Genomic DNA, 26882 nt, shown 5'->3' with positions numbered 1-26882 from the left:
GAATTTGTCTGAGATCCTCTGGTCTTGCTTCTTCTTGGGATAGATTCCCTGAGAACTGCTCGGGAACTCTTCCGGCCGTGATTAAAGCATTTAAAGGACATTTGCTGAAGTCTGTTTGTCGATTATTCCTGCGCAGGAAGTAGGCTAGTTTAAGGAAATAAGTTAGAGTAAGAAAACTCGGCCAGTTGGCCAGAGCTAGAGTATAACGGTATTGGGTGTCGATTTGGAGACACCCCAGATAAAGGTATTGGGTGTCGATTTGGAGACGCCCCCAGTTAATAAGATCAATTGGGTGTTGATTGGAGACACCCCAGATAGTTAGGTTTAGGGAAAAATCTACCACAGACCAAAGAAATATACAGCGACTAATGACTTGTTATGTTCAACAATTAATTAAAGCACAGTTGACGGAGGCGTCGTGTTTTGTTTATGCTTGTAAAGGCTGCTTCACAGTGAGCGCTCTTGCAGGGTTGCCTTCTCCACTAATTAGGCTATGCATTTTTGGGCTTGTTGTTTAAGCTTGGCTCATACAGCAATCGAGTTAACGGAGTTGAAGTAAGCAGGTTCAGGTTGCGATATTTTGGTGTTATTTTCAGCATTTGGATTTATTTTGGTTTATTGTGGGCTTGTTCTTGTTCGCTTTTTTTCCCCATGTAAACATGCACGTCTTGCTATGAAAAAAAGTATTCTTTGAGGTGTTCTTTGTGAATGGCCCCTATGATTTTTCACTACGATTTTTCACTAACATTCCCAGAACAATATGGAAACCAAAAATGTACATACAAAAAGAGTCAATTGTATAGAAACATATGCATTCACATTTGCATACAACATATGCATGTCTAACATATGCACACACATTTTTTTCATGGCTCAATCGCCCAGATTATTTCATCCTACCATAAGAGTTGGTCAGAATCACATCTTTAGCTTGAAGTGAAGGTGGTGAGGGATTGACAACGATCAAGCGGTGGAAGTTAATAGTGTTGTCACACACTGCAGCAGGGACGCCAACACTCCACTCTGTTCCCGGAAAGCAGTGTATTGGGTCGAGCAGGTTATTCCTTGGTACCACCTTGTAGCTAACGTTGCCTTTTCAGAAATATAAAATATTTATATTCATTATTTGTGTTGTTTTTTTAACGCTACCAATTATTTGTCAATGTAAAGTTAGAGTTTTAAGATGCCAATAAAGCTACGTATCCATTAAGATATTGTTACACAGATAAAAAAAATTGTATCATGAATTTATCAAGCTTCAAGGTGAAGTTATAGTTTTTAGAAGTTATCATGAATCTATATACTGTAATATCTAATGTTTCTATACCTGTCAGGGACCCATCAGTATCTACAAGTGCCACCTCATGCTCCCATCTGAACCAGGCCTTGTTGGGCGATTGATAGAACTGGATCCCACTGAACCTCGCACTCCAGCCTCCACAGCGGAACATGCAGGTTCCAACTATTTCTGCCACTCCGACAGCAGCACACGATGGACGATCGAAGTTCACAAATTTTGTGCTGATGACACTCATACCATCATCCAGGGGCAGGACAACACCACGAGCGGTGCAGTAGTCGCTCCCCAGCCCCAGCTCATCCACATGACCCACCATAGTGCTGTTGACCACGGCCGCCCCTCCATTCAGTCCCCATCCGCTGACATACGGCTGGATGATCCTCTTGGCCTCCACTCCTGCCTTCTCATTATTGACCATTAGGAACTCGCTGAACTGAACCGCTCCTACGTTCACCCACTCGGCACCTTTCTCGTTGTTCCAGGAAGTGAAGCGACGGAAGACCGCTGGCGCTGGTGTCGAGGAGCTGCAGCTGCCAGTACGCATTGGGAAAAACTCTTGGAAGATCCACAAGCCAAACCAGCCCTGTGAATGCACCGTATTGTTGAAGAACTCTCCTAGTGGTACTCTCTTCTGACAGATGTTGGCGTCATACGAAGGGCCGTCGGGATGATCGTGCATGCGGTACCAGAAGCCGAAATGTGTCCCACCAGCTGCGGCATTGTGCCTAATGGTGTTATTAGGGTTGGTAACCCAGTATGCAGCTGGAGTTACATCATCATTTAGCAAACTGGTGCTCTGTTTTACAAATATCGCCAGGTTGTACTGCAGAATGTTGCCGGTCTCAATGCCATCCTCAATAAAGAAGGCTCCACCCATGATATTGTAGATGACATTACGTTCCACCAGCAGGTTGTGGGTGTTGTGGATGGTGATGGCACGGTTGTAGGACTGGTGGATGCCACATCCACGCACGTATGACTTAAACTTAACATCACCCATTAGATGCCAGTGGATTGGGTAGCGTCCCAGACGGAACGCCTGTCCAACATTGAAGAGCTGAACGAAGACAATGACAAACATAATGCCATGATTATATTTCAATGAAAATATTTATTCTTAAAGGTCTCCAAGAGTTTTGAAACAAATGTTTTTTTTAAAACAAAATTAACATTTACCTCAACATATTCAATTCTGCCAATTGCCAGATTTTGGTTTGGTTGTGGTGCGTGGAACATGATGCATCCACCAAACTGGTCACTTCCTACTTCTTCTCCAAACCTACCCTGGAAACAAGTCTGGGTGGCAAATTCCCCTGTAAGCAAAAGCATTCATAAAATTTGGTAAATTGCCAATTACATGACTGTTAGCTGTCTGTCTTTCCATCCACTGCTAAGGAAATAGCATCCAAACCTGTGTTGAATCCATCAGGGCAAGCTGCAATCTGATCATTCCACTCCACGTTGTTGGATCCACGGACAACAATATTTCTGGTAAGAAGGCCCACCTCTGCTCTCGCTTCAAAAACTGTCCCATCAGGCAGTGTGACAGACACACCCAGATGAGTGAATCTCAGTGGTTTGGTCAGATTGAGGGTCTTACCGTCAGCTGAAACTGAGGCAATTCTCATCAACTCATTCTCATGCTGACTGTGTCTGTGAATTCCGTCAAAACATATTTTTTAGTTTTAGCATTTTAAATAAGCACAACTTATTTTTTAGCATCATTATTAGCATATTTTTATAGCATTTAGCATTTTCAATTTGAGCAAGAAGAATTTAAACAGTAAATTTATAATTTATTTTTTTACCCCTAAAACAAATCAAATGATATCACCTAAAAATTCAAAAATGTGTCTAATTATTTTTAAAAGTCTAATTAATTAATTTGGGACCATTTTATAGAGAACAATTGCACCACTTTTCATTTCCTTGGCCCTTGTTCCTTCACTTAGATGCAAATAAATCAAACTGAAACCGAGTTTCACTGTAGGTTTGGGTGGTGCATCAATACCTATGCCCAGTGGAAGCGATGACAATTTCGTCGCCAGTCTTCCATGTGACGGCATCCATCAGTGTCAGCGTGTTGGAGCCGTTTTGTGCAGTCTGAGAAAGGCGAGTCCACGGCATAGGGACAGGGATTCCTGGAGAATTAGGATTGTAGTTAAGCCCTGAACAAAACCTCTCACTGCAGGGAAGTGATTACGCACTATGGTGTCTGTATCAGGGAAATTTAGCACTTCTGTGAAGCCCACCAAAGGGTCTTTCTGACTTAACCGAGCCTTCAAGGAATGTTATGTAGGTCATCTCTATATTTGAGAGGATATTATATGTACACTAGCTATTGTGTTTCTGACTTAGTGACCTTTAGATGCAAAATTTCCGGTATCTCTGAGGTTTCTGTTACTTTAGTCAAGTAAAAAAAAAAAAAAAGAATATTAATAATAAATTATAGTTTCAGGTACTGTACATCTGTTTAATATTTATGGTTATGCATTTTTCAGGTTATTTCATATTTACTCTATTGTTTAAAAGTATATTTAAGTGTGTTCACTGGAAAACGGGCTCTCAAATTTCATTATATATATATGTATGTATGTATAGAGTTGGCAAATCTGAATTTTCAGCATTATTACTCCAGTCTTCAGTGTCACATGATTGTTCAGAAATCCCTATTGTAATTGCAAACCCTATTGTAATTGCTGAAAACCTATTGTTATCATAAGGATTTTTATTATTATTCTTCCGCTATGAAACTGACCGTGCAGACCAAACCGTAAGGCCTAGAGACTTGAAACTTGGCCATATGGGAGGTCTCAATTTGGGAGAGACTGAACAAGGGGTGACCCTGATTTGTCCAGTAGAGCTACAGTGATCAAAAATGTGAAACTGCTTAAACTCCTAGACCGTTTGTCATAGACTCAAGGTCCTTATATTAATGTAATCCTTTCCACCATAAAAAAATTGTGAAATTTTGCATTTTGTCTAAAAACTTTTGCGAACAAGTCCTAGGTTTTTCAAAGAAAATCAGTGCAGAAATATTACCTGGAGTCTGAATATCAATAATTATCGAGAAAAAAAAGTCAAAATTTCGATTCATTGTCGTAAAGTGGCACCAAATTTTTTGAAGTGAGAGGGGCCACTTTTACAAAAAATTACTGTAACTCAATCTTGGACAAAACTTGTGGTGATTGGCCACTTGGTGGCATTTTAACAGGAAAAAAACATAAAAATGGCCCTAACCACCCAATCGTTAGTCCGATTGACTTTTAGACAAGGTTAATGGAGGCTGATCGGAACAAAACTCGGTGGGTCTGTTTGACTCATGGCCCTAGAGGTATGTGAGGAATCTGATAGAAATTGGCCCCTGGGGGACGACATTACATTTTATGATTGTGTAAACGATTGTATATTACCCAAAGTATCGCACATACACACAATATTTATATCATATGTTAGATCTCCTCATTCCGAACAGCTTTGCCTCGAGAACCACTACTGTCAATCAACCTCAATAACACCACTGCAGTACAATTCTCTGGACTCTCTAAGTCAATAATAATAATAAAAAAAAAATGTAACTTTACCCTTTAGGTATCTATAAGAGGGTCGTTTAGAAAATGGGCAAAAAGCCTATAACTCCAAAAGGAAAACTCTGATTTTCACGAAATTGGGTGAGCACATGCGACATATGATAGTATGGAAACTTTTATGGAGATCGGACCATAGGTGGCGCTATAACTGTTAAAAAGCTTTTTTTAAAAACATTTTCTATGTTAAATTGCCTCTGTTGGCTGTAATTGGTCTTTTCCATCTATAATATAAGTGGATACATGCTTGTTAAATAAAATAAAAAATAAAAAATGTACGCATTGGCTTAAAGGCCGTAAACTAAGTGTGTGAACCCGGACATGCTGCATTTCGGCGCAGCAACACCTACTGGTCCGGAGATACGAAAAATGGCTATTTTTGCTTATAACTTCAGAACGATTTGTCCAAAAATTCTCGTTAGATTCAGGGCGTCATGCTGAGTCGACTGATATCCAATTTTCCCATATCGACCATTTTAGGTATGAGTCATCAGTATGATGCCCTGAATGAGCCTGAGAAGTTTTGAACCAGCGCCACCTAGTGGCAAATGCTTATAACTCTGGGTGTGGTTGACTTATTTTTACGGGAGTCATCTCCTTAGGTTCCTGAATCCTTTCCGAGTCCAACAATACCAAACATGCTAGGTTTGGCCTTACTGTTTGTGTAGCGTTGTGATTTAGAGCTTAAAAAACATTTGCCAATATCTTCTAAACCATTAGATATTCAGATATTCAGAAGTTTGTAAACATAGATCGTTGGCTAAACACTAATGCCCAAATGTCAAAATTTAGATTTTTAATTATGGAACATCGGCATCTTGGTGAATGCACGTCTTGTGGTTGACTTATTTTTACGGGAGTCATCTCCTTAGGTTCCTGAATCCTTTCCGAGTCCAACAATACCAAACATGCTAGGTTTGGCCTTACTGTTTGTGTAGCGTTGTGATTTAGAGCTTAAAAAACATTTGCCAATATCTTCTAAACCATTAGACAATCGAGAGGAAACCACCATCAGAAGTTTGTAAACATAGATCGTTGGCTAAACACTAATGCCCAAATGTCAAAATTTAGATTTTTAATTATGGAACATCGGCATCTTGGTGAATGCACGTCTTCCCAGTGGCGCAACGAGATAAGTGACAGGCATCTGATCCAGAGATAGTGGGGTGACTTTAGAAAAATTGTGTGGAATATTGTGTCATTTGGATTCCTTTATTATTCAAGCATTGTACTAATCTTTGGAATGGTCTCCCTTATCATGTGAGGTCTGCTCCTTCATTGGACATTTTTAAATCTACTCTTATAACGCATTTTTATTCTTTAGCTTTTGGAAACCTGTAATTGTTGTTGTTGTTTTTTGTTTTTGTTTTTTGTTTTATATAGTGTAGACCTGCTTTGTACTATGTACAGCACTTTGGATCAATCTATATTGTGTTTAAATGTGCTTTATAAATAAATGTTGTTATATATATATATATATATATATATATATACACACACATTTCTTGTATTTATTTATTTTATAAATGTTTAATATAACAAATAGTTGTATATACATTTTAATTATACTGAATTCACAAAAATTTATTTGAACCGAATAGTGTTGTTCATTTGCATACCATGCAGATCCAACACCCCTTCTCTGACAGCCAGAGTCTTGGTGCCATAGACAGGAAGTTCTGTAGAACGCAGGTGTCCATGCAGTGTGATTATGGCCTTGTGCTGGAAAGGGGCCTGCTCTGTTCCGATCTGCAGCGCTCCACCATCTGTGATCAGAATATTCTCTGCCTGCAGCTCAATATCTGCCTCATCAAAAATCAGTCGCCCACCTAAATAGGAAAGAGACATTCACATTAACTGAGTGTAAGTGTACAAAGGCTTTGTTTAATAAAGGCAGTATATGTCTAAATGAGCATACCCTGGATAAGGAGCATCTTAAGAACTGGGGTGCTGGTGTCCAGGAGGATGGTCTGGCCAGGAGTGATTACAGCAAACATGCCCTCCTCAGGAGGGGAGAGACCACCCCATGTATAGGGAGACGACCATACGTCAATGTAGAAGAAGGTAGCATTATTCTGAGAGAGTGGAGACATTCCTGGCAGTGAGTGTATATGTAAATAATCACAATAAATGTTTTATAACTTTATTATGGTTGTTTAATAATATTTATAATGAGAATAAATTCTAAATAAATTTAGTTTGTCACTGTGCTGTTTAAAAAGGTCAAATATATTTATGTCATGTTTGACGTTACCATTCTGGCAATTCCTCTGTTCCCCAGCTGGACTCGCACTTGAGTTTCTTGGGATCTGCGCTGAGAGTTGGTCACACAGATGATTTGTGATTCACTGGCTGACTGGACATCACAGACAGACCCTGCGATTGTGACGGTGACATCATTGATATTTGAACTACAGGTGAGATGGGGAAGAGAAAAGCCAGTGAAATTGAGAATGTAAAGAGTATTCTGTCATCATTTCCTCATCCTCAATAGGCCTTAGTAGATTGGAGATATAGTGTACAAATTGTATGGTCTACTTTTGTAATACTTATGGTACTTTTTGTGCTTGACAGCACCTGGTTAACATTGAAAGTGAATGTTTGTGAATAGCTGATATTATGCTTAACGCCTCTTTTGTGTTAAAGGTTTGGAATGACATGAGGGTGAATAAATGATGGGTAAATTTTTGTTTTGCGAGATCGCATTGGCTGCTGCTGATCTGTGCAGTGATCTGCCGACAGTGTGTGTGTTTCTCCCTGGGCGCTTCAGCACTCTGCTGAGCTTTTTCCTCTCTCTAAAAGAGCTGCACGCGGCACGTCTTTTTCAAGACGGCTCGCCCGTGTATTTACTGGATGTGGGCGCGTGATTCATCTGCCTAACGGTCACGAGTGCTGTTTCGCGTGTTGGGCTTAATCACGCTCGGCAGCGCTCGTGGATGAGTAATGTTTTCATTGCAGGAACATGACCATCGTGATGTTTATAGATCGAGACTCAATGATCTCTGTCTGAGAGTCCCCTCTGCCACACCCCAATCTATCTCTTCCTCGAGAGGGGATACTTTGGCTGGTGGCCAGGGTGATCTGAGGGTTATGGTGTGGCATAATTCCGACAAGCTTTCTTCGGGCCACGGGCATGCAGTGCTGTGGATGACAGCATGCGCCGCCCACGGGCCACGCTCCTCTCATCCCCCTCTGTCGCCAGACCCCTGCCAGAGCACGCCCTCGTGGGACGCTGGTCCTCCCCTAGCAGGACGTGGTTAATGACCGTGCCCCCGCACAGGGCCGCTATGCCACCCTCGCCTGGGCATTGGTTTGCAGCGATCAACTTGAAGGACGCCTACTTCCATGTCTCCATTTTACCTCGATACAGAACGTTCTTCGGTTTGCTTTCGAGGGGCGGGCATACCAGGACGCGGTTCTCCCATTCGGGCTAGCCCTGTCTCTTCGCGTCTTCACGAAAGTCGTCGAGGCAGCCCTTGTTCCCCTCCGAGAACACGGGGTTCGCATCCTGAACTATCTTGACGACTGGCTATTCCTAGCTCACTCTCGAGATCAGGTTTGCGAACACAGGGACCTAGTGCTCCGGCACCTAGCTTGTCTGGGCCTTCGGGTCAACTGGGAGAAGAGCAAACTCTGCCCCGTGCAGAGGATCTCTTTTCTCGGTATGGAGGTCAAGGTTCGAGGACAAGAGTGCGGTTCTACTGAAACTATTTCAGAGGCTCCTGGGACATATGGCATCCGCAGCCGCAGTAACGCCACTCGGATTGCTTCATATGAGACCGCTTCAGCTTTGGCTTCGCGATCGAGTCCCGAGGTGGGCATGGCAACACGGCACGCTCCAAGTCCCAGTGACTCCGGCCTGCCATCAGACCTTCACCCCGTAGATGAACCTCAGTTTTCTACGGGCCGGAGTGCCCTTAGAACGAGTTTCCCGGCATGTTGTTGTATCAACGGAGGCCTCCACCACGGGCTGGGGCGCCATGTGCAATGGACATGCTGCCACTCCTGGACAGGACTCCGGCGCCTTTGGCATGGCAATTGCCTCGAGTTGCTGGCTGTACGTCTCGCCCTGCACCGCTTCCGTGCGTTGCTCAGGGTTCAGCACGTACTAGTCCGATCAGACAATACCGCGACAGTAGCGTACATTAACCATCAAGGTGGTCTGCGCTTCTGCCGTATGTCGCAACTCGCTCGCCACCTCCTCATATGGAGTCAGAAGCATCTGAGGTCGCTTCGAGCCATTTATATTCCGGGAGACCTGAACCTTGCGGCCGACGAGCTGTCTCGGCTTCGGCCTCTCCCTGGAGAATGGAGACTCCATCCCCAGACGGTTCAGCTGATTTGGGATCAGTTTGGGGACGCACAGGTAGATCTGTTTGCCCCCCACGACTCGTCCCATTGCGGGCGCACAGCTGGCCGCTGGGCCTCCGCAAGTATGCGTTTACCCCAGTGAGCCGTCTTGCACAGACCTTGCGCAAGATCAAGGAGGACGAGGAGCAGGTATTTTTGGTTGCCCCGTATTGGCACAACCGGACCTGGTTCCCCGAACTAGTACTCCTCGCGACAGCACCTCCCTGGCTAATTCCCCTGAGGAAGGACCTGCTTTCTCAGGGACGGGGCACCCTCGTCCCGATCTTTGGAACCTCCACGTGTGGCTCCTGGACGAGACGAGGCAGGTTGTGTACCCTACCACCAGCGGTGGTGGCTACCATCACTTCTGCTAGAGCATCGTCCACAAGACATGCCTATGCGTTGAAGTGGAACCTCTTCGTCAACTGGTGTTCTTCCCAACGTGAAGACCCCACGAAATGCCGATCAGTGTCGTGCTTTCCTTCCTGCAAGAAGGGTTGGAGCGAAGGCTGTCTCCCTCCACCCTGAAAGTGTATGTTGCCACCATTGCCGCACATTATGACGCAGTTGAAGGTAAGTCCGTTGGAAGGCACGACCTGATCATCAGGTTCCTGAGAGGAGCGAGGAGACTGAATCCTCCTCGCCCTCCTCTCGTTCCCTCTTGGGATCTCTCAGTGGTACTAACTGCCCTGCAGAGTGCTCCCTTTGAGCCTCTGCAATCAGTGGAGCTTAAGTTCCTGTCAATTAAGACAGCACTCCTGGTTGCATTGGCCTCCATCAAGAGGGTAGGGGACCTACAGGCATTTTCGGTTGACGAAGCGTGCCTGGAATTCGGGCCGGCTAACTCTCACGTGATCCTGAGACCCCGGCCTGGCTATGTGTCCAAGGTTCCCACCACACCCTTTCGAGACCAGGTGGTGAACCTGCAAGCGCTGCCCTTGGAGGAGGCAGACCCAGCCTTGGCACTGCTCTGTTCAGTACGCGCCCTCCCTGTTTACGTAGACAGGACGCAGTGTTTCAGGACCTCAGACCAGCTCTTTGTCTGTTATGGTGGGAAGCTGAAGGGAAAGGCTGTCTCCAAGCAAAGGTTGTCTCACTGGATAGTGGACGCCATTGCTTTGGCATACCAGCAGCAAGGTCGACCGTGCCCCCTTGGTGTGACAGCCCACTCCACTCGGAGTGTGGCATCCTCTTGGGCTCTAGCGCATGGCGCCTCGCTAACAGACATCTGTAGAGCTGCAGGCTGGGAGACACCTAACACATTCGCGAAATTCTATAATCTCCAAGTGGAGCCAGTTTCTTCTCATGTACTCGCTTCAACTAGCCGGTACTAGATTCTGCTCAGGTGTCTTCGCTTGCTCGCCATTCCTCTCTACGGACGGGATACGTGCGATATTCTCCTCAGGTGAGCCTCATAAGCCCTGAGTCTCCTCCAGCACTGTTGACGTCAACGCCAGAGTTATGCCACCGGCAGCTTTCGCGCTTGGCTAGGTGCCTCCGTGTGCATGGTTCCCCCTCTGGGCAACCCCCACATGTGTATTTCCACTGTAAGCCTCCATGAGCATGTGTCTTTCCCTCAGCAAGCCACCTTGCCACCCCTGGGGTTGAAATATTCCACCTGCGGCTGGACACGCCAGTGATACTCCATATGCAGCCCCTCGGGGTCATGTGTATTCTAAGTCCCCCCCACTTACGCAGGGCACTGGAAGACAGCCGAGGTGGCGTGATTAGACTGGGGACCCCATTCGTCGTCATCCGACGTAACTCGGAGTGACCACGAAAGGGAACGTCTCGGTTACGTATGTAATCCTCGTTCCCTGAGTAGGGAACCGAGACATTACGTCTCCCTGCCACTTCCGCTGTACCGCTGGAACGCCGGAGTTCAGTCTCGGCTCCTCAGTGAAGAAACAAAGTCCCTGGGGCGGACTTACGCTATGCAAATTCCGCAGACCCATGGCATTTCATTGCCATTGGCTCGTTTTGTATACTCAAAGGTGAGAGGCTTTCTAAGCGAAACCCCATTCATCGTCATCCGACTTAACGTCTCCGTTCCCTACTCAGGGAACGAGGGTTACATACGTAACCGAGACGATTTCATTAAAAATATCTTAATTTGAGTTCAGAAGATGAACTAAAGTCTTATTTCTGAGTGAACTAACCTTTTAAACTGTGTCAACTAACTGAAATAAGTTTAGGTTGAAGCATTAAAATGACTAACTGGATAACTGGACTAATTACTAACTGGATAACTACAAACTGGACTAAGTTACTATAACTGGAAATAAATCAAACTAAAACTAAAATAAAACTAAAATCTAAATATATATATTACATTATTATATTATATATATAAAACTAAAATCTAAAATCTATCTATCTATCTATCTATCTATCTATCTATCTATCTATCTATATATATATATATATATATATATATATATATATATATATATATATATATATATATATATATATATATATATATATATATACACTCACCTAAAGGATTATTCGGAACACCATACTAATACTGTGTTTGACCCCCTTTCGCATTCAGAACTGCCTTAATTCTACGTGGCATTGATTCAACAAGGTGCTGAAAGCATTCTTTAGAAATGTTGGCCCATATTGAGAAGATAGCATCTTGCAGTTGATGGAGATTTGTGGGATGCACATCAAGGGCACGAAGCTCCCGTTCCACCACATCCCAAAGATGCTCTATTGGGTTGAGATCTGGTGACTATGGGGGCCATTTTAGTACAGTGAACTCATTGTCATGTTCAAGAAACAAATTTGAAATGATTCGAGCTTTGTGACATGGTGCATTATCCTGCTGGAAGTAGCCATCAGAGGATGGGTACATGGTGGTCATAAAGGGATGGACATGGTCAGAAACAATGCTCAGGTAGGCCGTGGCATTTAAACGATGCCCAATTGGCACTAAGGGGCCTAAAGTGTGCCAAGAAAACATCCCCCACACCATTACACCACCACCACCAGCCTGCACAGTGGTAACAAGGCATGATGGATCCATGTTCTCATTCTGTTTACGCCAAATTCTGACTCTACCATCTGAATGTCTCAACAGAAATCGAGACTCATCAGACCAGGCAACATTTTTCCAGTCTTCAACTGTCCAATTTTGGTGAGCTCGTGCAAATTGTAGCCTCTTTTTCCTATTTGTAGTGGAGATGAGTGGTACCCGGTGGGGTCTTCTGCTGTTGTAGCCCATCCGCCTCAAGGTTGTGCGTGTTGTGGCTTCACAAATGCTTTGCTCCATACCTCGGTTGTAACGAGTGGTTATTTCAGTCAAAGTTGTTCTTCTATCAGCTTGAATCAGTCGGCCCATTCTCCTCTGACCTCTAGCATCAACAAGGCATTTTCGCCCACAGGACTGCCGCATACTGGATGTTTTTCCCTTTTCACACCATTCTTTGTAAACCCTAGAAATGGTTGTGCGTGAAAATCCCAGTAACTGAGCAGATTGTGAAATACTCAGACCGGCCCGTCTGGCACCAACAACCATGCCACGCTCAAAATTGCTTAAATCACCTTTCTGACATTCAGTTTGGAGTTCAGGAGATTGTCTTGACCAGGACCACACCCCTAAATGCATTGAAGCAACTGCCATGTGATTGGTTGATTAGATAATTGCATTAATGAGAAATTGAACAGGTGTTCCTAATAATCCTTTAGGTGAGTGTATATATATATTATATATAGATATATAAACAATAAAAAATACTAAAAGTTAAAATAAAAAATAAAAAAACTGAAAATAAAAAAATAAAAAAATAAAAGCTAATTCAAAATATTAATAAAAATATAATAGTATACAAAATAATACTAAAATAACACTGCTACTGGCTGTACAACACAATGCATACATTTTATATTTAGAAACAATAATGCTGCAGTAAACAATGATCACTTTGTATCCAAGCATGACTGGAGGACAATCAGCCACAATGTAATTCTGGTCTGTTCTGCACCTGAAACCTGTGCCAGTAATCGTGAGTCTGGTGCCTCCAGCGGTTCCCCCTCTGCGTGGTGAAACGTTGGTGATAACAGGGGTCAGAGAGGATCTGTAAGTATAGCTGTTCGTGAGGTTGACGGTGTCACCTCCATTCATCACTATGACTGTGCAGGCCCGCTCTGCTTCACTTCCTGCAAGAGACAAAAGCATTCATTAAGATACAAGCAGGCAGACTGATATCAGTTCTATTCATCTGTGACTTGTTTCCGAGCTGTCACATTTATCATTGTCTCTCTGTGACTGACGTCTTTCAGTTCCAAGCATTCCTGTCATGTTTTGCAAATCTTTGTACTGGGAGTTCATTGAAATACTTAATTTGATGGATTAAGCTTTGTTATGCAAACTGAACATTTCTAGACACACATGCAATGCTTTTAAACTGATACGTGCCATTGTTGGGTGGGACCTCGCAGTTCAGCTGGGTAGATGTGGAGTTCTGCAGGTGCACGTTACACTCTCTGTTACAGATAAGGACTCTTGTGATATTTGGGTCAAATCCAGAGCCTTGAATGGCAACAACAGCTCCTCCGGCATAACTTCCTACAACAACACAGAGCAAATAAGGTATCCTGTAGTGTCTTATTAATCTGTTATCTTGTGTGAATATGACAGTAAGTATGGAAAGGCACTGTGTGACAGTGGTTCCCATCTAGTTTTGCTTCAGGACCCACATTTTTTATCAAACATAACAAAAGTGTCCCTAAAATCAAACAATGATATTACCATGAACTTCATAGGTCTTCATAGAAGATTCATAATCTTGTAAATGTATAAACATATTTTTTTTGTTTGGTTTTGTGTTATGAAAATCTGTTTTTGCTTCTAATCATCTTTTGAATTTTGATTGATTGGAATTCACTGGACAAATACAATTGATATTCATCTGAAAATTCATGTTTTGTTTTTCCATGATGAGGCAATGTCACACAACCAACATGTTCCCAGATAAATGTGATCAATAAATGTGGCCAAGAAGTGTTAAGCTTGATTGACATCATCAAAATATGTTTTACAGGAATAAATACATACATGCATTTTAACACATATTAAAATAGAAAATAGTTATTTTAAATTCTAATAATATTTTACAATATTTACTTTTTTATTGTTTTTTCGGTCAAATAAATGCAGCCTTGGTGCCATTCTCAAAAATGCATTAACACAGTAACAAGGGGAATTTACATATAATGTTTAATTGTAAGGGTCAGAGAAGGTGAAAATTGCCACGAAAAGCTGAATTACTGAATTATTACTTCTTTTAAAAAAATAGGTTAAAAAGTATTTTATTAAAAAGTTTTGATTTGGCTTCATATCTATATTCTGTATAATGACACACGTTGTTTAAAAAATAAGCAATTTTCAGGTAACTAGGCACATTTCCTTCTAAGTCTGCTGAAATTTTTCACACGGTTTGAAATTTTGGCTATATTCTGTCTATATTGACAAATCTTTTACCCCTAGAGAAAGTGTTTTTGATTACCCTCATTCGGTGTGACCCCTGTCAGCAGCAGCTCATAGGTGAAGACAGACTGGGTCAAGGCATGACCTTTGACCTGATGGTGAAAAATGACTGGGAAAGTTCCTCCTGCGTGTTCTCCAACAGTGCACAGCAACTGCATATCTGTGATGGATGTCACGCTACAAGCCACACCGCCGATCTTGAAGGAGACGAGTGCTAAATTTGTGCCAAAGCCAGAACCAGACACGGTGATCTCTGTTCCACCCGGACCTGCGAGGAAGGGATTATGTCTGTAGTATTACTACGATGTGTTGTGATATTCAATAGTTCAATAGAGTGCTGCAGAGCTGATGTATTTTTGTTGGCCAATACCTGGAAACGAGTTTTTTAGCACTTCTGGTTACTTTTAATGGGCTTTTGTTTAAAAGCTTGAAATAAGGTCTGTGGTTAACAAAATCTAAAGATATTTTCATGTTTTATTCTACAACATAAAATACATCAGTAATACCCCCTTGTGATTTTTTTTTAAAGCTTGTACTTGTCTTGATAAAGGTGGTTGTTTACAAGTAGCTAAATGGGATTACAGAGGTTGTCTGAGATATTAAACATCTCGCTGAACAGGTAAACTCATCGAAAATGTTTTTAAAAATAAAGACCCATAAGAAAATTCAAAAGCTTAAAGGTATGGTTCCGGAGTAATTCAACCTTGTGTCCTTTACAGTTTACACCATGACCTCGAGCCAAACACCCCCTACCCCCCACCCAGAAGCTTTTTTTCCCCTGGTCGAACATTATTAAAGTTAGAGCTTATTTAGAGATATCAGCCGAATGGCTTAGTGCAGGCGCTAATGAATCCAAGGATGTATCTCGTAAATTACCCCACTAATAATTCCCGGAATGGTACCAAGCTTCTACAGTAGTACAAATAGGTTCTGTACTCATAAAACGAGGCATTGGAAAGTTTGTAAGTACATCAGGAGTTTATTTAAAGTGGCGCTATGCAGTTTTGGCAATTTCTTCGCTGTTTTCTCGCTTTTTGCTCGCAGGTTTCTCTATAGAGCTATCCCTACAGCTTCGGAAAAGATATTTGACAACACTGTCGTAAAAACTCATTGGCGACTCTCCCCCCTCCCATCTTCTCCCTCTGGTCAAGTGCATTTGTTTTCAAAGGAGCTGGCGAATGCACGGAGCCATGTCCACTGAGGTATGTATGATACACAGAAGGTTAGCATATAAGGCCCAAAGTTGCAAGGGTGGTTTTTCCGCTCACAGGCGCTAGGGGGAAGCGAGACAGCCACCATTCAACCCGAAAAAAGTTATATAACCATTCCAATGACTCAGAAGCTGTTCAGTTAAGGTAAATTAAGCTAAAAAATCACTTCCGTGATTTTGAGAAAAGCCGTAAAAGTCCTGGCAGGGTGCAAGGGTGGACAAGGGTGATGTTAACTTTTGGGTTGGCCTACAAAAATACATAATCACTGCAGCAGTCCATAGTAAATACCACTAATTATATTTGCCGTAAATGCGGCAATTATATACTTTTTTTAATTGAATGCATGTTCGTACCTGTTATAGGACTGATGGATGTGATGTTTGGAGTTTGTCCCCTAGAGTAGTTGAAACGTTGAGGTGGATACACAACATCAAACACCTTAATGTTCACCTGCACCTGTCCCTCTGCATGAGGAGGTGTCATGCACCTCACTGTGTCTGGAGTCACATCTAAAATCCTGCAGGGGGAGTTAGCGAGCTTCACGGTTGTATTTCCTGCCACAAAGCCATTTCCTGTGATCAAGAGTGGAGTTCCTCCAGCAATACTGCCTGATGTTGGGTTGATGCTGGCTTGTGCTATGCTGGTCAGGGTGGCTCCTCCAGTGGCAAGACCTTTTCTCATGACCACCACCTGTAGGACGTGCGTGCCAGCAGGAAGGGCACCAACTAAAACCGTGATGTTGTTATCAGAGACTTCTGTGACTTCCAGCAGGATATTGGGCACAGATACCATTAGATCAGCAGAGTTGTTCCCAAATCCACTGCCAGTGACCTCAACGGTGGTGCCGTTTCCACTAACTGAGTTAGGGAACACCGTGGAGACGTACGGTGTGATGGAGTCGGAATATTCAAACATGCAATCAAAACTGCATGAGGAAGAGATGGAGTTGACGAAAACTGCGACGTTTCCCCTGCGAGCCGCAGACGGTGAGGTATCGCACACCACTTGGGAGTAGTTCATGAAAACCACTTTGCATGGAATGTTTGCTACCATAACTGAACCATTCAAGAACCCAGAACCAGAGATGAAGAGACGAGTATAGCCTGTAGTGCTGCCCACCAAGGGAAAGACAGAATCGACCACGGGTAGAACTACAAATCTGCGGTCATACTCTTTCGGCATATACAGGATGGCGGTGCCAAGGTTGTTGATTCGGACACTTACGGGTAAAGGGATTCCCACTGGTGCTCCGCTGTCAGGACTGAGTAGGCAGTTAATCTCAGTGGAGGTGCTGTTGATAACGCTGCATGGACGATCTCCAACTTTGACCTTTAGTAGGCAAAAAAATAAATACTTTTTTTGCACTTTTTTTCCCCTCTTCACTATGCTGCCCAAAAGCGAGTGAATTTACAGTGAATATTGCCATAATATTTCATTCAATGATAAACTGTATATAATGGATTTTCTTTTGCTTTTTTCCCTTTTATTTTTTTGGCAAACAGAAACATCATTGGGTAACTCAAGATGTCTTCTCTGAAGAACTTTTGTTGAAAAATAATGTTTTTCACTTGTTTTTCCAGAAACAATATCTAAACATCAATGAATTAAGTTGAGAATAAACACCACATAATATTAAGATTTGTTTTCAAAGACTGTACTTTGAATATGTGTTCCCTTTCACAAGGGAACTTGCACTGCGTCCTGAGAACAAGCCAGGAAGAGCAGGAGATGGCTGCAGAGGGTGAGGAAGACGAATCATCTGAGCCCTCTAGGCCTCCCTGCCCTGCAAATGCTGAGCCGCTGGGGGTAATGGATCGCACTTTGGCCAGACTCCAGCTGCCATGGGAGCGCGTGAGGGAAGGAACCGCTTGCGGCTGACTCGACAAGTGGTTTCTTTCCAACCATAACCCCCTAGCTCCCATGAGACTTCCATTCCTTCCTGATCTCCATTCTGAGATCGAGAAGGCATGGAAGAATCCGTACTCGGCCCGCATCTATCGATATCAGCATGCAAATTATGCGTATGTCGAGGGGATGTGTGAGCATGGGTACGCGTTTTTTTTTTTTTTTTTTGTGCATTATATTTCAGTGACATCTGTCGGGTGTTTGGGACATTCCAAAAAAAAACTTTCAGCACCTTTAATGCCATAGCTGACCACTGAAACTCACCTCGTTTGCACAGTTAATGTTGCTAAAGCCAGATCCATTGATGTTGATGATGTCATGTGTGGTACCATGGTCAGGCGTAATGTGGTACACAGTGGGGCTGGCACAAGAAGTAAAACTGAAGTAGTGACCATCTGAGGTATCATTCAATTCCAGCTGATCTTGAAAACAGTCCAACGTGGCCATACACTCAGATGAGTTCATTTGTCCTGAAACTGGGGAGAAACAAATGACAATTAGGATGATTTTACCTTCCAATTCCTTACCCAAAACCAGCTTATGCTGAAATGTGAAATTCTGAATGTAATGTTGAGTTAAATTATGGCAATTATGAATATAGGTTGTCATTGTACCTATATTCATAGAGGCCTGTATTCCTGTCACAAACACCTGAAGCCCAACAGTGCTTTTCTCCAGAGGCATAACAGTCACCACTCCCTGCAGCGTCTTCTGGTTGCCAGAGTCAATTTTACCGCTGCTGTAGTAGTAAACTCCAGGAGATGTGAAACGATAGGCGAAAAACCCTAATAATAAAACAGACACAACAAGAACAGCAGAATCAGATTTTGTTCCTCCTTAATCAAACTGGCATCACGCCTCCAGCTCTTATTGTTCTCTGTTCCTTTACAGAATACAAACTTTAACATCTACAGCAAAAGGTATTCAACTAATTTTCTAAAAAAAATAGCACAGAACATTGTTTATTTTATTTATTTATTTATGCACAATGACTGGTGTGTAATTAATTATGTTGTAATTATAGTTCATTAGAAAGCAGACACCTTGGGTTTACTCTTCATGAAATCTGACACTCTCACAAACCAAATGCTTGTCTGGATCAGGGGTATTTAATCACATTTCCCAGAGGACCAGTCTCTAATGTCGCAAATGTCAGGACAATCAAAAGCCACTTACACAGTTTCAGAGTCAATATATTGTACTGTGTGTTACTAAATAAAATAAAATTGTCAACTTTCAAGCTGGCAGCCATTAAAAAGTAAAAGTAAGAAACAGGTAAAAATGTATAAGTTATATATTCAAAATAGTATCTCCCAGACTCCTGATGTTTCCAGTGTAGAATTGCAAATTATTCATTCAATTCAATTCAAATGTATTAGTATAGATACTTTCACCATACAAATTATTCCAAAGTAACTATACAGAAAATAGGATAGTGCTTTCAGGCAACTAATTTGTGTTTAGGAAAAAAACTTTAGACTGATAAATAAATAAACATAACAAATCCTAAATGAATAATAAATAAAAAAAATGCTTTACTTGTCTTGCTACTTATATTGTAGAATAAGGTATTTTTCAAAAGTATTTATTTTTAATATAGATATTAAAAGCATAAATGCATATTTATAAAAATCATTAAATTATTTACATATTAATATTCATGATTTGTGTTTTTTGATTCCTCTAGTTACATAGGATCTATTTATAAGAAGTCTCTTTTTTATGAGACTAGAAAATGTAAAAAATGTAAGCAAAGACTGGTTTTCAAAATGGTGTTCAGGAAAATGTTGTTCTCACAAACAGTTTGTGTAGTTGTTTGTCTGCTTAATGTAAATTAGAATGAGCAGGTTTAACACAGGTTGTAAGATAGTAGTTTTTGTACCTTTGGCAGTTCCTGTGTCTCCACTGCTGAAAGCAATGCCATCATAGTCTGTGCTGCTGGGACTGGACACACTGAAGACCCTGTAGCTCAGACCAGGCACAAAAGCTGGTGCGTCCCAACGCCAAACCACTGTGTCCCCCACTGAGGCTATTATCGCAGAGGGACTCCAGGCGTAACCCTGACCGTACACTGAACACATATGATGTTATTAACTGTGTGCAAGTGGGCAAACAAGCACATGTAGTCACACACACACACATTTTATGACAATATATAGGGAAATTTTCCAGACTAGATAAATTATTTTATAGTTTACACCCCCAAAAAAGTCATTTCTATAAAAAAAAATATATATATAAAAAAAATGCATAATTTTATCTTTTTATCGTTTTAATCTTTACATTGCATAATTAGAACACTTATTTGGACTGTACAAATCTCAATGATTTCCATTACTTAAGCTTTTGTTAATTTCCTTGTTAAAAATTTTCATGACCTTTTAATATTTTATTTCAATGCGATTTCCTTTAATATTTTTTCCATCCCTTTTCTGTTATTTTGAGATTTTATTCATTTCTATCACTTTTCCATTAAATTATGATTTTAATCTCCAGCATTCGCCAATGCGTTTTAAAATTGTATTAATTTCCATCATTTATTTTTCTGTAACACTTTACAATAAGGTCTCATTTGTTAGAATTACTTAAATACTGTACATTAACATGATGAGCAATAAATAATACTACAGCATTTATTAATGTTTACTTCAATATTTACTCTACTAATGCTCTTTTAAAATCAAAAGTTGTATCTGTTAACAATGCACTGTGAACTAACATGAACAAAAATCAATTGTATTTTTATTAACTAGCATTAACAAAGATTAGTGAATGTAATCTTTTTTTTACAACATTTAATAATGTTAACATTTGTGAACTTATTTTAAATTGTTATGATTTCTTTACATTTTAGTTACCTTTTTAAATTATATTTTCATTTTTACCTAACAATAATGACTTGTCCAGGACTGGTAATCACACTTGATAACACAACACAAAAATCCTTGATATTGCAGATTTTTCATGACTTTAAGAACCATGAACAGAATTTGTGTACTTTTCATATTTTTGGCACTGATTGTTGGGGGATTCTCCGTAATAGTCAAACTGGTAACAGAAACATCATATCAGCACAACTGCTAATATGATGCTTTGTGAATTCTTCAGGAAAACTACAAAGGATTTCACTGAATTCTGCCAGTGTGGATTCTGTGTGGGGCTAAATATAGCTTAACAAGAAAAGAAAAAAGAGAAAAAGAAATTATCCCGCTCAATCAATGCTATGGAACATCATGCTTGTTTGTTTTTGCTGGCAGCTCTAGTGTATTTGATAAGTCTGTGTCATTGTGCTGACAGCCATTGTTTCACTGTCTCTGATATATTCAGGTATTTTGTGCGTGACAGAAAAAGAGATAAAAGTAAAGAGATATTACCGGGGTGGAAACCTTGGTTCGTCACGGTGTGTGTTTTATCTCTAGACTGGGTCACACACTCAAGCTGATGATCTGAAACGGCTGTCACTCGGCATTGTGTGTCCCCTGTATGAAGCACACAACTGTGACTACAGTACTAAATGATCTGGAAACGATTGGTTTCAGTAATGCACTGTTAAAGATCAAAGAGTAAATCAAAGTATTTTCACGGTAGAATGGGGAATGTGATCTTTTTTTTTGCTTCATTGTAGTCTTGTCTTACCTAGAGTGACATTATTGTCTGCTGTGACAGGGCTGAACCCGGAGCCGGTGATAGTGATGGTGGTTCCGCCATACAAAGACCCCATAGATGGAGAAAAACTTGTGACCTCTAGAACATACTTTATGGTGGTATTAACGCCAGTGCTGCACAAAAAAATTATTACAAATAAAATAAAAATAAAACTCTAAAAAGCTTCACTTTGGATTAAATGTCGTAAATGCATAATTCCCGTTGATGCACAATTCCATTCTACAGTTGAAGCATGATATTTACAGCACATATAAATACTGAGTATAGTAAGTGATATGAGACCTGGTTAAGGTGTAACCCTGGTTTCCGACTCTCACACGGACATTGTACAGAGCTGGGGGAAGTGTGGGTAACAGGCAGGTGATGTTTTCATTGGTCCACTGCAGCAATTCACACTCAGCTTCACCAATCAAAACAGAGCTGCCATTAGCCTGCGCCCCAAAATTTGTGCCCAAGATGGTGAGAATCCTGTGCCCTTTATCAAAAAAGATAAATGAAAACAGGGTAAAATTAATCACTGTTCTTGTAAGATTGTGAGGGGTGAGAACAAATAGGAAGTCAGATACAAAACTGTTGTTAGTGTGATTATTTGAGTGTTTAGAGCAGATTGCAGTGTTGTTGACAGGTCCTTTTAAGAAACATCACATTGTTGATTGTCCTTCACTGCAGAAAACCGGCTTTTCTGATTGCGTGACATTAGCTAAAGCCAGTGGAATTATCTGGCATGCACAAAAGAGCTGAAAAAAAAACCCTTTCAGCTGAAGTTTGTCTGGAGGCCTATTGGGGGATTACTGCTGTAACCAAGATGAAAAAGCAGATTAGAACAATGGGACGGAAAGAGACACTTGAATGTGATTCAACCTGTTTGTTTGTTTGTATCCCCTTGACTTTCATCTATTATCATATTTCTCTAAGAACAGATGCTAACCAGTGTTTATTTGAATATGGAAGCAGTGGAATTCATTAATTATAGGTTGGAATGGCCGTGTGTGTGTGTGTGTGTGTGTGTGTGTGTGTGTGTGTGTGTGTGTGTGTGTGTGTGCGTGTGCGTGTGCGTGTGCGTGTGTGTGTGTGTGTGTGTGTGTGTGTGTGTGTGTGTGTGTGTGGGCGAACATATATGAAACTGTAAAAAAAGAAAATGAATAAATACAAATTATGTATTTATTATAAATGTTTCATATAAGCTTATATATGTGAACCTGTATGACATTTTATGAAACTATTAGAATAAATAATTTTCATTGATTTATTTAATATAACCCTGTAAAAAAGTTGTATGCATAATTTATAGTTGTTACATACAGTATATTACATGTAGTTACTATAGTGATAAGGACACTGTAAAATAAAGTGTTACCATTTACATTTTCATAGCAGCTTAATGGCCAGTAAACTTGTATTAGTAGGTGTAGCAAAAGTTCATTTTAGACGTACATTTATCACTATGGCATGCCCAATGCCTAATCAGACTGGATTTGACTGGTGACTTTAAGAGACACATAGACGATGCACTATTACAAGTTGTATGTTGAAGGGATTCAATCTTTGAATGAAATGAACTGAAAGCTTGACTATTCTTATTTACTACTCAACATTATTCTGAATAAAGGCAAGGGAACACGCGGAGTATCGGATTACAGCTCTAATCTCAGATCGGAACACAATCAGTTGTTGACTGTTTGCAAACATAGAATGAGGCCAACTATAGGGTTACCATTTTTGACAAGATGAATAGGTATTGAAAAACATATTTGAACATCTAAAGCAATTCAGGGTACTTGTCAGTGTCACGGTCTGGGTCTAATGTAATGTCTAATTAACTTCTTTAATGTTTAAAGGTCATAGGTTAAATTCCCAGGGAATAAATGGACTGCTAAATATATCTGCCCTGAATTGGGTAAAAGAGTCTACCAAATTTATAATATCTTACCGAATACTGTTGTAGTTTGTGGGCTCACAGATGTGATTAAGGCCGTCAGAGTGCTGCTGTACGTGAACGAGCCATTTGATATTGCTGTCATCTCTGCTGTGGTCAGTGTTACTGTCCGTTCACCTTCTGACCCCTGATTGATGTCATACACATGACATGATTCATGAATAGAAATTTCATGGATTCAGTATTGTACAGCATAAGGTTTATTTTTTTTAACACAAGTACATTGCATTGTGCCCACTATGATATTTATTTGGATGTGCTGTCTTGTTTCAGTATCGGATTTACCAAAGGAAAGATGCAAATTCCATATATCAAATGCAATTCACATGTGACAATTTCACATCTTTCAAGTCAGCTCTGAGTGCCAAGTTGTGGGGTATGGGGATGCACATTTTTTTTAAATGACATTCCATTTAAAATGGTACAACTTTTTTAGTGAATTTGCCCTTAGGAGTTCTGTTAATAATAATAATAATAATAAAACAATATTCATAATAATAACTTTTATATTCTATAAAAAAATTTGTCAAAAAGGTTTATAACCCATTTAGGATTTAAAAGGGTTTTTAGGATTTAAAAAAAAATCTTTATGGGAAATCAAGCTCTTTACTTACAGCCGGAACTATGCATCTCAGCTGGAAAAGTTCCACGTCTATAATGTTACATGGCTGAGTGCCAATGGTGACTGCGGTATCATTACTGAATCCATACCCTGACACTGTCAGAATCGTCCCTCCTGTGAAGCCATACAAAAAAAGCATAGGTAAGCAGGTTTTGGACACAAAAAAAAGTAATGTGTCAGGTCAACTTGTCATTAAAATTGTTCTGCTGATTTAATTTTTAATTAACAAAATATCTCTTTTTCAAAATATGAAATAGAAGCATTTTACTAGTGGTACTAGACCTTTTTACGCAATGTACAATATGTATGAAAGACATATGCAAGCATCAAATACTTCAGTAAATATTTATTTTACACTCTACTCTACTGTATGTAGAGAATGGTAATGCTACATGTACCTGCTACACTTCCTGTTGTGGGGATTATGGAAGTCACTCCTAACAAGTGTGTGAACAAGCTGTTGTTACTTTGGTATTGGGCATTTCCCAGCACAGAGAAACTCAGAGAGACTGGCTGTACACCTGCACTTGCAGGACCGACCTGGCAGGTTATAGAAGTATCTGAAACACAAATAAATCATTTGATCAGAAGTTTGCTTGAATAGTATTTTTAAAAAAGATCAGTAAAAATGTACTCACCTAAACTTTTTTATGAATAATGATTAAAATGTTTCTTTTTCTAATGCAAAGCTATAGTATGACTTTGGAAGACTTGGAATATAGTGTACAAGTCATTTGATCCACTTGTATGGTGTTATGCATTATTTTTAAAGCTTGAATGCCTCTATAATCCTCTTAAGACCTGCACGGATCCAATATAATGATACACATCCGTTTTCTTTCTCAACTGTTTATATTCACTTAAGACCAGTGTTGGGGAAAGCAACTTTTAAAAGTAATGTCTTACAGTATTGTGTTACTCCCTAAAAAAGTAACTAATTGCGTTGCTTAGTTACTTTTTATGCAAAGTAATATGTTACTTTAGCGTTACTGTTTCTCACCTGGGCTGGGACTGCTTGCTTGTAAAAAATAAAATAAAAAAAAATAAATAAAAATATTTTGGACAAATTTAAAGGCCCTTTCAAACCAGAAGTGAATTAAATAAGCCTGAGGGTGAAGGAAAAGCAAATTCACGCCTGTACAGAAGAGGTTTCAGCTAAAAAAAACAACCTTTCAGCTGCTTCTGGATTACAGAAGAATAGGACACAGGAGAAGAGAGTTAAACAATTTACTTTTACTTTAACAATTTACAAAAACACAAATGTGATGTTTATCTAAAGTAATTTGTCTTATTGCACTGGATCATCAAATGTCAGCAAAGACATTGGTTAATAAAGTGAGATTAAATACATAAAGTAGCCTATATTTGTGTTATGTAACATTTATATTTAATTACTTTAATATATTTAATTACTGCATATATTAAACACATATTTAATGAGTTTGCGTTTAAGGAATGTATTGAGGAATGCTGTATCTGTTTTTGTGCAAGTGAGATGAGTAAAATGCCTGCTCACATTTAGTCATGTAGTAACTACTACAACACCTGTCATGTTTACACAGTCCACAAAACACCTCTACACTTATTCCTGATTTCCCAACATTGGAACAGAATAGGTTTCCGTCAATAAATGGGAAAACCAAGTAACTTACATTACTTATTTGAAAAAGTAACTCAGATATTTTGTTGTAAATTCAAAAGTAATGTGTTACTTTACTCGTTACTTGAAAAACGTAATCTGATAACGTAACTCACGTATTTTTAATGTGTTACCCCGAACACTGCTTAAGACATAAGCAACCGTTTACAAGAATACTGGCAGAGACGGGTATTTTGTAGGGCTGCCCCCACTAAAGATTTTTCTAGTCGACTAGTAATCGTCCATTTAAACCATCAGCCAATAATTTAATTACTTAAGTGATCGTGCCGGAACCTCCATGTCATGCAGTAAGCGCACTAATACTTTAGCTTCCACACTCCGCACAAACACTTCTAATAATAGCGCACATTTATCAAGGTTAACATTGGAGCGAGCAGCCAAGTAAAGTTGCTACTAATGACAAGTTTCAAATGATAAGCCATATTTGAGGTCAATGGTGTCACAGGTTGCTCAAGAAATGAACTGGAAATAATCAAAATACTATTTATTACACAACACTTAGGAAACAACAGGAGCTTAAGAAGCAGCAAACTCACGTTAACACAAACAATACCAGTCAGGGAATTAACTCAAACTAACGGCTTAAATACACACAAGAGCTAATGAGATAACTAATGAGACAACAGGTGAACGGGGTCATAAATCAAACACTCTGGGAAACTAGGTCAAACAGGCAAACAGGGAAAACAGAACAAAACCACAATGAAACAGCCAAAACAGAATGCAACTGAATATAACCGTTACAGATGGATAATAGGCGAATGTTTATATTTCCTGCTCAACATGCTGTAATTACCACAAGGACCTGTTAACGATCTGTCCCTCACGAACTGCGCAACTTCGCTACTTCCTGTGGAGTTTTTTTTCTGCGACTAACCGACTGATACAATTTTTCTCAACTAAGCCTCTTCTCAGTGACTAATGTTTAGTTGACTATTGGGCGCAACCCTAGTATTTTGACACTATTTTTTGTGTATGAATCCATTCAAGCCCAAGGAGATGTGAAAAGGAGACAATTGTGTGTTTGTGTGCTGTTTGAAATGCAGCTCTCTGTGTGTGCACTTTGGGTGTGTGCGTGCAAAAAAAAAAAGATTTTGTGACATTACTGAGTTTTGACTTACTGGTAAGCTGTAGAACAGAGCAGCGAG

The 26882-nt window shown here is 40.4% G+C and overlaps 1 protein-coding gene across 1 annotated transcript in view; it reads right to left on the bottom strand.

Moving 5' to 3' along the window:
- Positions 1-26882, bottom strand: part of LOC309510735 (fibrocystin-L-like) — a 47229-nt gene that overhangs the window by 8620 nt on the left and 11727 nt on the right. The window contains exons 30-51 of the mRNA XM_082185602.1: positions 24473-24634; positions 24067-24188; positions 23447-23579; positions 21799-21991; positions 21487-21629; positions 21225-21329; positions 19733-19921; positions 18465-18635; positions 18115-18326; positions 16299-17274; positions 14754-15002; positions 13660-13813; positions 13230-13400; positions 7142-7298; positions 6806-6962; positions 6507-6716; positions 3312-3441; positions 2712-2953; positions 2477-2613; positions 1328-2357; positions 888-1092; positions 666-671 (exon numbers count right to left, since the gene is read on the bottom strand). Of these exons, the coding sequence (XP_082041728.1) occupies positions 666-671; positions 888-1092; positions 1328-2357; positions 2477-2613; positions 2712-2953; positions 3312-3441; positions 6507-6716; positions 6806-6962; positions 7142-7298; positions 13230-13400; positions 13660-13813; positions 14754-15002; positions 16299-17274; positions 18115-18326; positions 18465-18635; positions 19733-19921; positions 21225-21329; positions 21487-21629; positions 21799-21991; positions 23447-23579; positions 24067-24188; positions 24473-24634 (5254 nt within the window). The remainder of the gene's footprint in view (positions 1-665; positions 672-887; positions 1093-1327; positions 2358-2476; positions 2614-2711; positions 2954-3311; positions 3442-6506; positions 6717-6805; positions 6963-7141; positions 7299-13229; positions 13401-13659; positions 13814-14753; positions 15003-16298; positions 17275-18114; positions 18327-18464; positions 18636-19732; positions 19922-21224; positions 21330-21486; positions 21630-21798; positions 21992-23446; positions 23580-24066; positions 24189-24472; positions 24635-26882) is intronic.

This window comes from Leuciscus leuciscus (assembly GCF_965113295.1).
Source record: "Leuciscus leuciscus genome assembly, chromosome: 12".
In the NCBI taxonomy this organism is placed as follows: domain Eukaryota; kingdom Metazoa; phylum Chordata; class Actinopteri; order Cypriniformes; family Leuciscidae; genus Leuciscus; species Leuciscus leuciscus.
This window is presented reverse-complemented; position numbering and strand designations above follow the sequence as displayed.